The sequence below is a fragment of the Telopea speciosissima genome, chromosome 8, assembly GCF_018873765.1.
Source record: "Telopea speciosissima isolate NSW1024214 ecotype Mountain lineage chromosome 8, Tspe_v1, whole genome shotgun sequence".
In the NCBI taxonomy this organism is placed as follows: Eukaryota; Viridiplantae; Streptophyta; class Magnoliopsida; order Proteales; family Proteaceae; genus Telopea; species Telopea speciosissima.
The window spans coordinates 51,045,962-51,063,421 of NC_057923.1; the positions used below are offsets into that span (position 1 = coordinate 51,045,962).

The window sequence follows — 17,460 nt, forward strand, 5'->3', positions numbered from 1 at the left end:
AACAACAGTCCTATAGAACTTTCCTTAAAGTTTTGGAGGAATACGTCGGTCACACAACACTCCGGATGCACCTCTCCACTTCATCCAACCCACTTTAATTCTTTGTGTAACATCATCCTCTATGTCACCTTCTTTATTTATGTTTGATACCAGGTATCCTCCTTGACTCAAATAGTTAAATAGTAAAAGAAATAACAATCTAAACTAAATCTTATCACCTCCTCCCAGCCGCAGCTAAAAGGAAGAGTCATAATAATGTAGTTCTAGATTGGTAGGAGACCAACTAGAAGCCAATAGGTGAAAATAGGTGAAATTAGGGTTAGGGTTTGATGGGACCTAGGTTTTTATGGTAGGGTTAGGTCAAGTTGATATAGGGGAGTCTATTAGTAGAGGTCTCGTTAAGTTTTAATGGTGTTAGGTATGTAAACTTGAATTGACAGCAGGTTAGGTTTAGGTTTTTTGGGTTTTTGAAAAGGGAATAATGGTGGAATCTAGGGTTTAGGATGGGTGGAATGGAACCAAGTTTGGATCAAGTTTTCCCTAGGGATAATGGGACACTCAGCTAGCTTTTGGTGGATTTCTAATGGTTAGGATAGGCTGGGTGAGAATTAGGGTTTTTGGGGAATGAGTGTGGTGCAGTCAAGAATTGGCTGCTGCCAGGGTCGATTCTGGTTTAATGGAAAGTAAAGAAAAGGCCACTGTTAGAGGGTTTATAAAGAGAAAAGACTGCAAATGAAGGGAAACTGAACGGGAAGATGGTGATGAAGATGTGATTGATGGTGGATATGATAAGGGTGATGGTTGAGGTTGAAGAGAAGATAAACAGAAAATAAAGACAGCTTTAGCTGCTAGAGATCCACTAGAGCCCACCTAGGTCCACCAAAAGAGATCCACTTTTGGATGTAGTTGCTGAGATCCACAGCCCACTTGAGTCCACAGGATATAATTCTTCAGAGAAGAGTTCTTTTTTTTTCAATACTGGAATGACTCTACAGCCTCTACGATTTTTGTATGTATAGGGAGAGAATATGCTCAGCTCAAGAGCTGAATACATGAATTACAATAAATAGACTGTTGGAATTCCCAAGCAAAGTGGAATTCCAACGCCTAGAAACAATCCCCCAATAGTCTAGATGCTTGTTCCAATACATAGGAACTACAAACAATACTAAAATAACAAAAGCAATAAACCTGCCTAGGAAGATGAAAAGACATAAACTAAAAAGCCATAAACCTTCCTAGGGACTACAGACAAGACTAATAATAAATAAGGAAACATTAAGTATGCCTAGGAATATGAAGAGGCATAAACTGAAAGCCAGCCTTGTGGGACCAGACTTAGACTGTCCCAAGGAGTCCACAAAATTGTTGGACTTGAGCTGGATTGATCTTGAACCTGCTGGACTGCTCTAAACTTGAACCTGGGCTGTTTAACCAGGGCTGGACTTGAACCAGCCGGATGCTCTGCATCAGAGTGGAGTTGGGGTTTTTAGGGTTTTAGTGGGAGATTGGGTCTAGGCTTTGGATTGAGTAATCCAAAGGGGCAGGGGAGTATTCGATTCAAGTTTGAGGTTTCGTGGCTGGCTGGTTAGGTCTGGACAGAAATTTGGTATTGGGAAAAGTGAAAACGAAAACGGGAATCTTAGGGTTTGGGCTGTGAGAGGATTAGAAGAAGAATTGTAGGGGATGGGATGATTCAAACTTACTGTAGTTGCAGAGAATCTTTGGCAGCAGCTTGTTTGAATGGACAAACTTGAATAAAAATTGAATCTTGCATGAAGAGCACCAAAAGAAAGCTTCAAAGGACCACCTGGGCTTCACACCGCAAGGTGTCAATTGGATCAAACGCCAATCCCACCAGCCTTGATGAAGCACATGACAAATATCTTCAATGGATAAGAAAAGCAAAAAGCTTTTCATTAATATCAAAATTTGTGTTCAATATTGGCCCCCCCTTACAACCTTACATAAAAGACTCAAAAATAGACTCCTACACTAAAAAGGAAAAGCCTAACTCAATCCTTAACTTATTAGGTAACCTAAACTGACTAGGTAACTGAAATAAACTCAAAACAGAGTCCTAATCCAGCCCAACTAAACACTTAAAAGGAAACTACTAAAATCGCTTAAATTGAACCACCGGTTCAATTTAAAACACTAAAACATAAAAATAAACCAAGTATAGAAGTTAATCCCGTATGCAACCTAATTACCCATATTTTAGGTCCATAAAAGTGACCTATTATATTGAAAACCCATGGCATCAAAGGCCCAACATGTATATAACACAGCCCTAGACTTATTTACGTTAAAATAAGCCACTATTGATGATGTATCTGCATCACATAATTGACCTAATTTATGGGAAAAAGATTTCTGTCCGGGAGTGTGGCCTATGCCAGCACTCCCATTAGTCTATCTCTCTCCTCCCCATGTGAAAAGACACCTCTGCCCCCTTGTTTTAAGGAGAGAGATAGACACATGGGAGTGCTGGCGTAGGCCACACACCTGTACAGAAAACTGCTTCCCCTAATTTATTTAGTAAAAGAAATAAGGGAGAGGGTTGGGCACGCTGCGGGCTTTCTTTGAGCTAGCGGTTGTGCCCAATGAAGAGGGTGGAATGGGATGGGCAGGGAGGCCATTTCCATAGGGGGTGGGAGAGAGACAGATTCACGCTGGGCACAGTGCCGGCGTGCTCTGCCTTACCGAAGAAATAAAGACCAACTAAAAGAAATTGTCCTTATCATAAACTTAAAGGGAGGACTCCTAAACTGAATAAATAACGACTTCGAAACAACTTAAAAAAAACTATCCTATGATTCTAGCTTACATTATTGTAATACATCAAATTTTTACAGAGTCCAAATCCAAGGCCCAAAATAAAAGATCAAAGCACATCCAATGGTGGTGATCATGCTCCTGCATTCTGTTTTGGGTTTTATTTTATTATTTTAATTTTTATTAGTCGTTTAAGTTAGGATGGGTTGGGTTATTTAATTCCGGTCTTTTTTTTTTTTTTTTTTTTGGGTGAATAAAAATTTCATTACTAAAGAGAAGCAACCCTCAAAAAGGAGGGAGGAAAACAAGAACCAGCAGCAGAAGCTCAAACAGGGGAGCCAGCTGGGATAAGGGAGAGAGAAGGAAGACCCCAGGAAACAATAATTAGTCTGTTCCTTGGGGTGCCAATACAAGAAGTAGGAGGAACCAAACTAAGCTTAGATTTGATTTCAAAAGAGATGGACTCCCAAATCTGATAAGCAGATCTGGATTTGGAGGTCCGTTTCCGAAGATTGCGTTCCATCCAAATGTGGCTGATGGAGGCTGCGAAAGCCATCTTCCCAATCACGTCACAAAGAGTAGAACCACCAAAGGTCATGTCAACCCAAATCCATTCACGATCAAAAGGGAGAATCCTCCTATTTCTTGGCCAGCATTTGGAGAGGATCCCTTTCTAGATAGAGCGGGAGAAGGGGCACCCAAAGAAGAGATGGTTTGAATCTTCAATCGCATTCCAACAAAGGTCACAATTGGGAGAAACCATAATGTGGCGATGTCTGAGGAAAGCTTGCGTTGGGAGGCAGTTGGAGAAGACTCTCCAAGTCGTGAAGCTGTGCCTAGGAATGTGGTGCTTGAACCAGACGAGCTTCCTCCAAGGAACGAGCGGGAGCCGAGTTCTAACAAGATCCCAAGCAGATTTGGAGCTGAACTTACCCATGGAACTAGGCAGCCAAGAAACACAGTCATCCCTTATGAAGGGTCTTCTGGAAATAGAGGGTAATAAGTTCCAGATTGGGGTTAGAGCTGGAGTAGATGAATCAGGGAGGTCCCATCCGTTGGCATTAAGAATATCAGCCACCAAGGCATTTCTAGGCAGCCCAGAACCATAGATCAATCTAGGGCTGACATGATGTATCAGGATTCCCAAAGGATGCCAGTGATCTAACCAAAGCTGAGTGGAGTTCCCATTACCAATGTGAGTTTGGATAGAGCCAAGAACCAAGGGTCGGACATCCATAATTTTGCGCTAGGTCCAAGAAGCATCAGAAGATAAATGGACAGTCCAGATAGAGTCAGAACGAAGAAGGCCTGAATATATCCACTCTACCCAAATACTTTTTGCCTTGGACACAATCTTCCACAACAATTTGATAATGCCGGCTTGGTTCACATCCTTTATCCTTCTGATACCCAACCCTCCTTCCACGAAAGGATGACACACAGAGTCCCAACTGATAGGCCGAAGGAATCTGGTAACATCAGAGCCTTTCCAAAGAAAAGAAGACATGAGTGATTCCAGAGACTTGATGATGGAATGAGGCAGCCCATAGATACCTGACCAATAAATGTAGGAGGCTTGGAGGACAGACTTGACAAGCACCAGACGACCCGCATAAGAAAGAAGTTTGCCCTTCCATAGTTGAAGCCGTTTCCTTATAAGATCCAGCATAGGAGTGCAGTGATGTGCCAAAAGTCTTGCCGGGATCAAAGGCAGGCCCAGATATTTCACAGGAAGCCGACCAATACTAAAACCACAAATATTCTTCAGACCTTCTTTTACCTCATCAGGAACTCCAGCAAGGAAGAGAAGAGACTTGGTGGGGTTGATATGAAGCCCGGATAAGTCTTGAAAGTGCTGCAAACAGTTCATGATGGACTCAAAGGAGGCTATGGAGGCCTTGGAGAAGATCATGAGATCATCAGCGAAAGCCAGGTGAGAGAGCTTGAGGGCTTTGCATTTGGGTATAGTGGAGATGAGATGCTGGTCCGTGCATAATTGGATTTCCTTGGATAGAAATTCTAAAGCTAAGGTGAAGAGGTATGGGGATAAGGGGCATCCTTGGCACACTCCAATAGTAGAGGCAAAGTAGCCAGCTGGGCTGCCATTAACAAGCATAGAGAACCTGGGGGTGGAAATGCAGCAGTGAATCCAATGGATGAAAACCATAGGGAACCTCATCTTGATCAAGACATTTGCAATAAAATCCCATCTCAGAGAGTCAAAAGCTTTATGGATATCGATCTTCATAAGAGCAGCAGGAGAATGATTTTTTCTTTCAAAACCTCGGACAATCTCATTGCAAAGGAGGATATTATTTGAGATGCTTCTATCAGGAATGAAGGCAGACTGATTTTGACTGACAAGCAGATCCACTACCTTCTTGAGCCTCAAAGCAAGGATTTTAGCTATGAACTTGTAGATGAGATTGCAAAGGGAGATGGGCCTGAAGTCTGTCATCACAGAAGCACCCTCCTTCTTAGGAATGAGGCACAGAAAAGTATGATTCACTTCAGAGATCTGGTTGGGGTTGAAAAAGAGGCTTCTAATGGCTTTGATGAGATCCTCCTTTATGATGTCCCAAGTTGCTAAAAAGAAGCCCATGCTAAAACCGTCAGGTCCAGGAGCCCAATTCAGCTTACTGGAATGGACAGCGGCAATAATTTCATTTTCATTGGGAATCGCATTGAAAGACTGAATGAGATCATCGGGAATGAACTTGTTGATCACATTATCAGGGAATAGATCAGCCTCATCCGAATGACCCGAGAAGAGATTCATGAAGTAATTCACTGCCATGTCTTTGATGTCTTTCACATTTGTTATTGGAGAACCATCCGGAGCATCCAACTGAAGAATGGAGTTGTAGTTGATTCTGGACTTCAAGGAGCGATGGAAGTAGGCTGAGTTAGAATCCCCTAAATCCAGCCACTTGATCCTGGACTTTTGTTTCAGGAAATTTTCTTCTTGATTGAGGAGCATGGCTAGTTCAAGACCAGCAGTTTTTTCATCAACAACTAATTGGCTATTGAGGTTGTCCCTTTGAATTTGAAGCTGGATGTTAGCAAGCTTGTCTTTACATTCCTGCACGTTTTGAGAGACATTTCCGAAGATACTGGTATTCCAAATTTTGAGGGCAGATTTCACATTCCTAAGCTTCCTTGCCAAAGCTAGGAGAGGGGAGGAGAAAGCTTGGACAGACACATCCCACGCATCCTTCACACTGGTCAGGAAGGTGGGGTGAGAGGACCACATGTCAAAATATTTAAAGGGCTTTGGACCAAAGGAGTTATAAGGTTGAATGGACAAGAGGATGGGGCTGTGATCAGATATCCCTGGAGTGTCAAAATTGGCAAAGGAAGAAGGGAAGGAGGACAGCCAAGTTTCATTCACCAAGATCCGATCCAGTTTACAGTCAATTCTGGAAGTACCAGTCCTTTTGTTGCTCCAGGTAAAGGGGAGACCTGTCCACCTGAGATCATCAAGGCCCAAATCCTCAATGCAATCATTGAAATCAGAAATAGGTTGAGGGTCCAAATGGTGTCCTCCCTGTTTTTCAAACCCATATCTGATGACATTAAAATCATCACCAATACCCCAAGGTAAAGAGCCAATGGGACCAGCAAGGTTGCGGAGATCAGACCAAAGAGCTTGCCTCAGAATGGGACAATTGAAAGCATACGTGACAGTGAAAAAGTAGGAAAATTGGTTAAGGCAGTCTGAGAAGTTTAAGTGGATAAATTGATCTGAGGAGGAGAGCATTGAAATTTTGATTTTTGAGGGGTCCCATAACACCCATATACGACCATCAGGGTGATGGGCAAAATTCGATAAGAAGGACCAGCCAGGAGCAATGGAGGAGCAGATCCTCGAGGAGTTTGGTTTTTTGACATGAGTTTCAAGCAAGTAGCAGAAAGTGGCTTGATGATGCCGAAGAAGGGAACGAACAGCAACATGTTTACAAGGGGAATTAAGACCCCGAGTATTCCACACGATGCTAAGATTCATTGGGAGAGCTTAGAGGATTGCAACTCAGTCCCTAGAAGTCGGGACATAATGCTGGCACTACGAGAAGTAGAGGGGCTGCGGTGCCGCCGGTGATATGAGGTGGCAGTGGGAGGAGCAGCAGAGGTTGGAGGGGCTATAGAAGCTGAAGGGGTATTGAGAGGAGGAGAACCGGGTAAGGACGAAGGAGAAACAGGGCAAAGAGAGACCGGATCAGAGAGGCGAGAACCCAACCTGGGTGGGTCAAGAGACTTGTTGGGAGACAAGGTGGGGTGGGGCCCAGAGGAATCTGACGAGGCTTTCTTCAAAATTTTTTTTTTCTTTTTTTCCTCCTAGCTCTTGTCTTTCTTTTTGGATTTACCAGTCTTAGGTGAGGGGGATTTGACTAATAAGAGGGGGAGGGTGGAATAGTCAAAAGGGGGGGTGGCCCACAGCGGAAGAAGCTGCGTTATCAATAAAAGGGGAAGTATCGGGGGGAGGAGAGTAAAGAAGAGGAGCAGGGGGACAAAAAGGAGAGGCGAGGTCTCTCGCAGATGGAAAGGCTTCATACTGCAGAACCGGCAAAGGTTCTTCCACAGCCACCAAGGGGTCGACTTCAGAGATGACAAGGCAAGCAACTTCAGCAGTCGACGGCTGGGTGTCAACCTCAGACATACGAGAGCGGCTTCGATGGGCAGCAGAATCGATGATCTGCTCTGAGCAAGTGACAGGTTCCGTAGGGGAGTTGTCAATTAAGGCAGCAAATCGGTTTTGCCCAATGGATAAAGGGTGGGAGCCAAGAATGCTGTCTTGTCTGGCTGTAGGGGCATTCCGGTGCCGACGGCGAGCTCTCGAACTAGTGCGCCCTCTGGAATGGCGGAAATCCGAGGGGAGGGTGGGTTCAGATCTTTGCACATGGACCTTAGGTGGACGAGAGGCTTCAGGAGGAGCACAAATAGCTGAATCGTGTCCAAACTTCTTGCAGAACAAGCATTGGGGAGGCTTCCACTCGTAATGGACTTCTTGTTCAAAAGAATGGTCATCACCATCATTCACGGTGATGAAGGATGGAAGGGGGTCATCTGCTAGAACTTCAACGCAGATTCGAGCATACGCGAGGCGCAATTTTCTCATGGTGCGCATGTCAGAGAACATCGGTTTTCCTAGGACTGAGCCCACTGCACTAAGACCATCCGTACACCAGAAGTGAAGGGGAAGGCCTGGAAGCGAAACCCAGAGAGGGATGGAGGAGAGGTCGACGCGGCGGAGCTGCAAGTGTCAATGCCACTGTCGAAGGAAGATAGGCTTCTTGCCGACATGCCAAGGACCACCTTCAAGCACATGGATCTTATCAGAGTCGTCAGAGAATTTGAAAATGAAAAATCCATTGTCCAGGAGGTAGATGTCGAGGTTGCCGAGAGCTTTCCATTGCCGAGTAAGAGAAGATTTGACAATGTGGAAAGCAGGTCTGGAGTCGAGGAAGTGACCCACTAAACATGATTCCCAGATCTTTACTTCATTGTCCAGAGCACCAGTGGAGCAGCAAGCAATTTTAGAAGAACCAACCACTAAGGGATCAACGAAATGAAGGGAAAGACCTTCATTCGCAGGGGAGGAGGCGAGAGGCGAAGAGAAGAAGGAAGTCCAACTTGGAGCAGGGACAGAGGGAGGAATGTCTGAATCAGAGGAGGGGTCAGGGATTGGTGGAGGAGGGTCAGGGATTGGAGGGGGTGAAGGGGAAGGCATGGTTCCGACAGGGGTGAGAAAGTCAAGTTACCGGAGGAGACAGGTTGCCGGAGAAGAAGGCCAAGTAGGATGCCGGAGTGCCGTCTACCTCAGTTCCAAAGAAGAATGCAATGGTTATCCCAAAGAATACATGTTGGGCCTTTGATCCCCACATATGTTAAGTTGTTGATAGGTGTTTAGCACATTGACCTTTACAAATCTGTTCAAAGGGCATGCCCATCAAAATCTATTTAATTCCGGTCTTGTTTGGTTGTATTTTCTTTATTATTTAAAGTTGTTTGCTCAGATTAGGACTCTTCCTTAGCCAGTTAATTGGAATAGTTAGAGTCATTCTATGTTTTATTTCTTTCTTTTTTGGGTCAGCATTGACCTTAGTTTTTCATTTTTTTTTAGTCTGATTCTGTCTTACTCAAACTCTATAAATATATGTAAGGGCCTACAACCCCAAAAACGAATTGATGAATGAATGAAGCTGCTATACTTTTCGGGTTCCATGGATTTCAGGCTTGACTCAGTGGATTTTGAGTGGTACTTCTGTGGATTCAGAAGTGGGACTGGGTGGATTCCAAGCCTGAATTAGGTAGATTCCTGATTGTTATTTTCTCTGCTATCCCTACTTTTCTTCTCCATCGAGTTTAGGTCAGATCATCCTTAACTTTCTATCCTGTGGCTACTAGTTTTGTACCATTTCTTAATTCTGTTTTGCCTTGCTGATATATCATTCTGTTAGTTAGGTTTCTGCTCTAATTATCTTCAGTTTATTGGGACTTATATCGCTTAGCTAAAGTTTGAATGGTAATAATAAATGAAATCATCACTTAATTAGATTTCTGCATTCATATTATTTAAATTGAATTTTAGTTGAAGGGTCTTGGTGTTGGATCGAGGCAACCCAATAGGGGGTGAATTGGGTAAAGAGAAATAAATGCAAGTTAAAACTTTGCCTACCCAACACAATAAATGAAACACTAAGAGGTTGTAAATGAAAGTGAAAGTGCAATTGAGAAGGTGGGAACGAGACAAAGAGGAGACAATAAATTTAGAATGGTTCGGCAACTTGCCTATGTCCACTACCAAGAGATTCCACCCTTGGACTTTCCATTAAACCGATTAATTTCCCAATGACATTGATGAAGCCTTAGCAATTGTTTTTCCAGGTTCAACAACAACCCAAGTGTTTGGCTCGCACTCAAACCTAGTGGTTTCCTAGGCTCACCACCAGAAACCCTTATAATTCTCTTGAATTGAGAAGATGAAGAAACAAAGGCTCAAGAGCCAAGCATATAAATTGAAAGCAAAAGGTCAACCTCTAAAAGGTAGCTATAAAAATGAAAGGACAATAATGATTCTCAACAATTTGGGCTCTAAGACTCAAGAAAGATTTTCCAATTGAAGTGCAAAAGTTAGGCTTAAAGGCTCCCACAAGTTTCTTAAATAAAGGTCAAAAGGTGCTCAAAAGACTTGCCTGAAATGGAGCCCAATGGCTCTATTTTGGCAGGTGCCGGTCAACTGGTTACTGTAGGCAGTCGACTGCCTCCTATTATAGCCATTGCAAAACTAGCTGTTTTATGGCCATTACAGGAGTTGGTTGGACACTGGTCAACTGTCTGAGAACAGGCTGCTCTTAGGAAACATCGACCTACTGGGAGCCGGTTGACCGGCACATCGACCGGTGCTGCTTTTTGGGTGTGTTACACCGTACGATCTTGACTGAAGTGATTTTTCATGTTTTGGACATTTATCTAAGTAAAATACCCATTTTCATGCAATGTGTTTCCCTAGACCATTTTCCCAAAAATCCCCAAGTCTGAGTATACCATTGAAGGTCACTCTGGGGTTTTTGGTTTGGTGAGTCTTGGCGTCCTAATTGGAGAATCACAATACATACTTAGAATCAAGGTTTAAAGCATTGGTATCGGGTATCATATCGGAAGGGTGATTTTAAGAGACGTATCGTACCGTATCAATGATACGTGTTGTACGCTACGAATACGCATGGAAATGGTCAAGATACACATGGAAATACATTTTTGGACAAAAAACGATATAAATAAGCAATATATAATATGTATAATGCATAAACACTAAAATGGAGAACAACGTATAACGATACAAGAGACTTTCATCGATTTGAGTACAAATTCTTGTAAATGATCAAGTTTGATGCATCAATAAACTTAGTTTTATCTAAATCTATCGATTTTTAGCAAAAAAAAGGATAAAAAAACCATGATTTAAACACAAATATCGAGCTCTTTTTTTTTTTTTCTTTCTGAAACCTACCTTTCTCTGTGAAATCTCTAGCAATCTTTGGTTTCAAAAACAAAATCATAGTTTGATAGTCACATGGGCCTTTAATGGCCGTATCAACGTGTATCGGTTGGTATCGACCGTATCGGTATGTATCGAGCTGTATCGAACCGTAACGGCCAATACGTATCGATACTCTCACAGAACCTTTAATGTATGTATTGTACGTTTCGGTCTATACCGTATCGTATCGGTCCGTATCGGCCGATACAATACGATACCAATTTAGACATTATTTTCTTAAAAAAAGATACGTATCGGTATGTATTGTATCGGTATCGATACATATCGGTTTGTATCGTATCGTATCGTATCGGTCAATACTTTAAACCATGCTTAGGATTTCAACAATGAATTGCCAAGTTACAACATCAATCCTAAGTCTACTGAATGTTGCATTGTTGAATGTCCAATGTAGCTCTGACGATCTCCAAAATTATCTTACTGAAAGAAGCTTGATTCATCATTGGGCTTCTCATCATAATGCCATAAAGTGGACTTACTGAGGTGTTCTTAATTATAACAAGTTGATTTTTATCTCCACATGCTGTTGATGGACTTGTTGAAGTGCAGGAACACTTCAAGCCTTGGGTTAGGCTTACGCAAGGGCTTATGATTAACCATGAAGGTTGTCACATGCTGCCACTCAAGGAAGGCCAAGCTCATTGATTGAAGCTTGACCATATAAGAACCATTGCACACATAACCATTCTACACACTATGAGACTTAAAGATTGAGGTTAGATACAACAAATATAATGGCTCTTTCACCTTTAAGACATGAGTAGGAGTCACCAAAAACATAATTATGCAATGTTTCAGCACTTGGTGGATTTGAACCCCCATCTTTTTGGAAGACCTGGAATCGAATTTCATGTCACAAAGGATCTACCAATTTGGAAAGCCATCTTTTCGGATGTCTCCTCTAAGCTTAGTTTTTTGCCTCATAAGACTTTTTTGGATTCCCCAAGGAACAGGCATATTGTTGTATCCTGGGGATTAGATAGTGCTCTTTTACGGCCCCCTTAGTTGGTCTGTTTCTTCCCCCCCCCCTCTTCCTTTGTGTATTCCCTCCTCTTTCCTTCTCGCCCCCTTCGAGCTTTGGTAATATAATATTTATTCACCAAAAAAAAATTCTACCAATTTGAGCAGAAGTTTCATTTTTGTGCTTTTCATGATTAGCAAAGCTAGAGGCAAATGTAAGAAAACCAAATAAATATTTGCATTATGCATCCATCTAAACAATAAAATAACTACAGAAAAATAAAATTTATAGACAACACCACCTAAACAGCCATGTAAGCATATGAATCTCAAACTTGATCATGAGTCAAAGGAATAGGGAACAAAAGAAGTCAACTGATGAATTAAGACAGAAAAATCAGTGAAGGCATGAGCTTTTTTTTTTTTTTTTTTTTTTTTTAACCGAATATTCTCTAGGACCCGGGCTGGCCCTTAGGAATTTATTAAAATCAAAATCAACCAATAGAAATAGATACAAGGGGGGGGGGACATACCTGCCTTACCCCAACCCGAAACAAAAGGATGCACTCAGTCGACAAATAAAAATAAACCCTCCCCGCCCTATACAAAGACTCACTAGCACTACTGCTTTCTCAACACCGGTATACCCCCAGCATCTTCACGCACAATACTTCTCAAGCCTCGAGGCAGATTAGTGTCCGAGTCGAACCTGGAATTGTCTACTGAATCACAAGCATACATGGCCAACCAACCCGCTGCTTTGTTCCCTTCTCTGAATGTAAAAACAATGTTCGGGCAAAGAGTGGCTGCTAAATCCAAAATCTCCTGAAACCAATACCAGACTTTCCAAGTACAGCACCTTCTCTGCGAAATACAGTGAACCGCCGTGGAAGAGTCCGAATTCACATGCACAGCCACCAAGCCCATCTCTGCGCAAAGTTTGAGCCCATCCCTCATTGCTCTAAATTCCGCGATGGTATTGGTACACTCCCCATAAAAATTAGAGAAGGCCCCCAACACCCTACCCTCCTGATCTCTTATGATTCCTCCTCCTCCCCCCCAACCCTTGGTTTCCCCTGCACGCTCCATCCACATTCAACTTTACCGCACTAAATGGAGGGCACCAATATACAGGTATAGGCGGTTTACACACAATTGGAGGAATAGGGATATAAAAAATCTGAAGCAGGAGCTTCTCCTTTACTGTGGTACGCCTTGAGGAAGACGAAAAAGGAAGCTCCTTAACCCAACTTTTGACAGTTTCGATGATGGACTTAGCAGTTCTAGCCTTCTCTCCATGCCTCTTGTTGTTCCTCTCCTTCCAGAGTTCCCAAATGATAAGCAAAGGGATAAAACCTGTAATCAGCCCACATAGAGATCTACTACTAGCGTGACTGTGCCAGAAAGTGATTATATTTTTAACACCCTGCGCTGAATCACTTCCACATAAAAAATCGTGGAAAAAAAACTCCAAACCCTGGAAGCAGTGGTACCCTCCACCAAGCAATGAGCCGCTGACTCTCCCTTAGGATGCCCACAGCACTGGCATTTGGACGCAAGGGAAATACCCAACCTTTTCAGAGCATCCTCTGTTGGAATACTACCACACATGACCTGCTAGGAGAAAAAACCAATTTTCGGTGGGATAGATTGGTTCCAAAACCATTTTGCAAAGGGGTTAGTCTCTCCAGCGTTTCTTATTTCGTTCCAAAGGTAGAAAACTTCCCATCATTCGCAGGTGTCCAGATTAGAGTGTCAGCTTTTGAAGATAATACAAAGTTGTTTCCAAGGATGCTTTCTCGCACTTCTCTGGAATCAATCTGCATTAAGATATCCTGATTCCACCCACCCTCAATGTTCAAAATATCTCAAACTTTTAAATCAAGATCAAGGCGGTCTGCTCCATCCACCTGATCCATAAGAGAACCCCATCCTGACCAATTATCAAGCCAAAAACTTATTCCCCCTTCTCCAATCAACCACCTAGATCTTGAGATCATGAACTCTCAACGCCTTAAGACTCTCCTCCACGAGATTGATCCAACCGCTCTCAAATCAGCCAAAGCAATGTGCTTGTTTTTGAAAAATTTCGCTTTGAAGAAAGAGCACCACAAAGAGTTCTCAGTTAAAATTCTCCAAAGGCCCCTCATGCGCAAAGCATTGCTAACGTCCTCTAAACGGTGAATGCCAAGACCCCCTTCCGTATGGGGACGAGTAATTTTATCCCAAGCCACCCAATGATGACGCCTTCCTTATTCCGAATGCCCCCATAAAAAATCCGAACAAATGTTATGGAACTTTTTTATCACCATGCCAGGGTGATCCAGAGTGGAGATGATATGAATGGGCATAGAGGCCAAAACATGTTTGAGAAGCACTACTCTACCACGTGTAGATAGCAATTTACCCTTCCATCCAGCCACTTTCTTGCGCATTTTAGCCAAGAAGTCATCAAAAAAATTGATTTTGAGCCGACCTGCATACAGGGGAGCACCAAGATATGTAATCGGTAAATTCTTTTTAGTATATCCAGTTACTATCTCCACCATTCGACGCTTGGAATCATCCGCCCTATTTGCCAACACGAAACAGCTTTTTTACTTGTTAACTAGCTGTCTAGAGTAACTCTCATATCTACTAATAAGGCCAATAATCTGCTTAAGAGAATTTTTTAGGCAACGAGAGAAAATTATTGTGTCGTCAGCAAAGAAGTTATGAGATATACCTGGGCAACCTCGCGATAGCTGGTAATACTCCACCCTTCCTTCCACGAAAAGGATTCTCAAGCCTCTATTGAGGACTTCTTCCGCAATAATAAAAAGGGAGGGAGAAAGGGGATCACCCTGGCGCACACCCCTTGAGGATTTGAAAAAACCCTTAGGGCCTCCATTCATAATTACTGAAAACCAGCAATTCTCCACCGTTTTCTTAATTAAATTAATCCACCCCTCCGCAAAGTCGAATCTGGTCAAAACCTGATACAAAAACTCGCATTCCAGACGATCATATGCCTTAGCCATGTCCAACTTTAACACCACATTTCCATCCCGTGATTTGTTGTTAATTTCATGGACCACCTCTTGGACTAAAGTGATATTATCATGGATACTCCGGCCTTGTACGAAACCTGCTTGCTCCTCAGAGATAATGGATGGCAAAATAGATGCCAATCTCGAAGAAACAACTTTAGCAATAATTTTATATGAAAAGTTACATAAGCTTATAGGGCGAAAATCAGCCAGTACCTTGGGTTCTCTTTCTTGGGAATAAGCACCAGATTTGCTGACGTGTAGCTTCTTGGAAAGAATCCTCCTGCAAAAAAGTCCTTGACCGCCTCCCACACCTCTTTGCCAATAATTTCCCAACACGCAGTGAAAAAGTATCCTGAAAAGCCATCAGGCCCTGGCGCACTATCCTTAGATAAATCAAATGCCGCCTTCCTGACCTCCTCCAAGGAAGGAGATGCCAATAAAAAAAATATTATCTGCTTCAGTGACCAATCGAGGGATCGAACAAATGATATTTTCATCTCTCTGGGAATTTTGATATGTGAACATGTCAGAGAAAATTTTAATGGCTTCATTAGTAACTCCCTCCTCCCCCGAGATCCAAACACCATTGCTGTCTTTAATTTTCCCAACTTCTTTGTTCTTTCTTCTGACATTCACCATTGCATGGAAGAACTTAGTGTTTCTATCCCCATCCTTGAACCATTTAACTCTGGATTTTTGCTTCCAGAAAATTTCTTCCTGAAGGAGAGTATTGTGAAGTGTATTTCTTGCTTCTATCAGCGCCTCACGGGTCGCTTCATTTGGATTTTGATCTAACTCTATTTCTGCTTTGCTCACTCTATCTTTAGCATTCCTGGCTCTTTGATGAAGGCATGAGCTTTGTTCAGTACTTTTTCAATGAATCCAGTAGTGGTGCATTGGCACCAACTGAACAACCATCTTTAAGTATCAGTCTCAACATAACCCTTGCCGCAATCCCCTATCCAGCCTTCTCCCTCATGAAATGTCAACAAGAACTTGAATTAAACAGTTCCGAAGAACACCACGATGAATCTTCACATATTAAAGGGACTGGAATTATGACTGGATGATGGTCATACTAATGGAAGCTGTAGCAAGTTAACATGATTCCATTCTCTCTATCACCCAATAGCCTTTTTTTGGGGGGGGGGGGGGGGTGGTGGTTAGGGTTGGGGTGGGCATGGGCAAGGGGGAAGATGGTGTCAGTTTATCTGGTTTGGGGTATCATGTTCGTCTGGGTCATCAGCTTAACAGCTGCTATCACTTCATGCTTTTACTGGAATCATGCATATTCATTTTCAGACAATAATAAAACACTCTTCTCAAGTCAAGTTGGATAACTTCTCAGTCTATGATTTGATTCAGTTTCACGTAATGAGTGCAACAGTAATATTTTCAAGAGATCAATGGACCACCTCCCTTATTTTTTTGGGTCACATATGTGAGATATTACTCTTCTGAATTCTCCTTGTTCTGTTAATTACCTTACTGCAAGAATTCTGTGCCAGCCATTACAATTAGCTATGAATTCAGAAGCTATAGTTTATCTATTTAATTTTTGCTATCAACAGGGACTTGGTAACACTTCTAGGAGGTGCCATTGCAGGGATCCATTCTATGACAGATGAGCACTTTGGCATAAGTGTTGTAGAGTTCATGGCTGCAGGTGCAATCCCAATTGGTGAGTGTTTAGGTGGATTCTTATATTAAATCAGCTTCCTCCATCATCCTTTGTTTTTTATTTTGCTAAATTTAAGAATCATTTTCTGCATTGACAATGTTATATCAATTCTCCCCACCCTCTGCAGCTCATAATTCAGCAGGGCCAAAAATGGACATTGTTTTAGAGGAAGATGGGAAACAGACAGGATTCCTCGCCCTCAATGTGGAAGAGTATGCCGATGCTATACTAAAGCTTCTGGGGATGCCAGAAACTAAAAGACTTGAGATGGCAGCCGCTACAAGGAAGCGTGCAGCCAGGTTTTCTGAGAAAAGGTTTTATGAAGATTTCAAGGCTGCGATCCACCCGATTTTCTCTCAAACATTGAGATAAGAGGTAGAAATTTCTGTATACCTATTTTCAAATAAGTGGCGGTCGAAAGTATGCTTTGATTAGTTGATCTCAGCTGATCATGTCTTTTGTACAGTTCTTGAAAATATTGTTCAAAGTTTAACTTATGACTGGAGACATTGACATTTCTTTGAAGAGATTCAATTTTTGAATGAATTGAAATTATGTTTGTGTAGAACTCATTTTGCACGTTCTGACTATTATCAACCACAATTTCTTCTGTTATTTTCCTGCTTTCTTATGATCGTCCCCTGTCATTTTCATGTGAATATTTTATTGATTTCAAAATATGGTCATTCTGGAATACTACTGAAACAAAATGGGACGACGGGCTTGAGTGTGAATCAACACTCACAGGCTGAAACTGTAATCTCATCAAAGGGTGGTAGGGTGGTAACCGTTCCGCCTTACAGAACCAAGAAAAAGATGTATCTCGGGCTCGGCCTCTCCTCAGGGACAGTAGTGTGAACAGATCAGTACTTATGCCACATCTAGGATTAGAAATGGTGCCTCACACACTTTATTTATGTGCACACTGTTAGCTTTTAGGGTGGAAG

General features: G+C 42.4%; 1 protein-coding gene across 1 annotated transcript in view; it reads left to right on the plus strand.

The window, feature by feature from the left end:
* Positions 1 to 17,069, plus strand: part of LOC122670334 (GDP-Man:Man(3)GlcNAc(2)-PP-Dol alpha-1,2-mannosyltransferase-like) — a 37,528-nt gene extending 20,459 nt beyond the window's left edge. Inside the window, exons 6-7 of the mRNA XM_043867172.1 lie at positions 16,404 to 16,513; positions 16,641 to 17,069. Of these exons, the coding sequence (XP_043723107.1) occupies positions 16,404 to 16,513; positions 16,641 to 16,885 (355 nt within the window). The 3' untranslated portion in view covers positions 16,886 to 17,069. The remainder of the gene's footprint in view (positions 1 to 16,403; positions 16,514 to 16,640) is intronic.
* Positions 17,070 to 17,460: the final 391 nt, after the last annotated feature.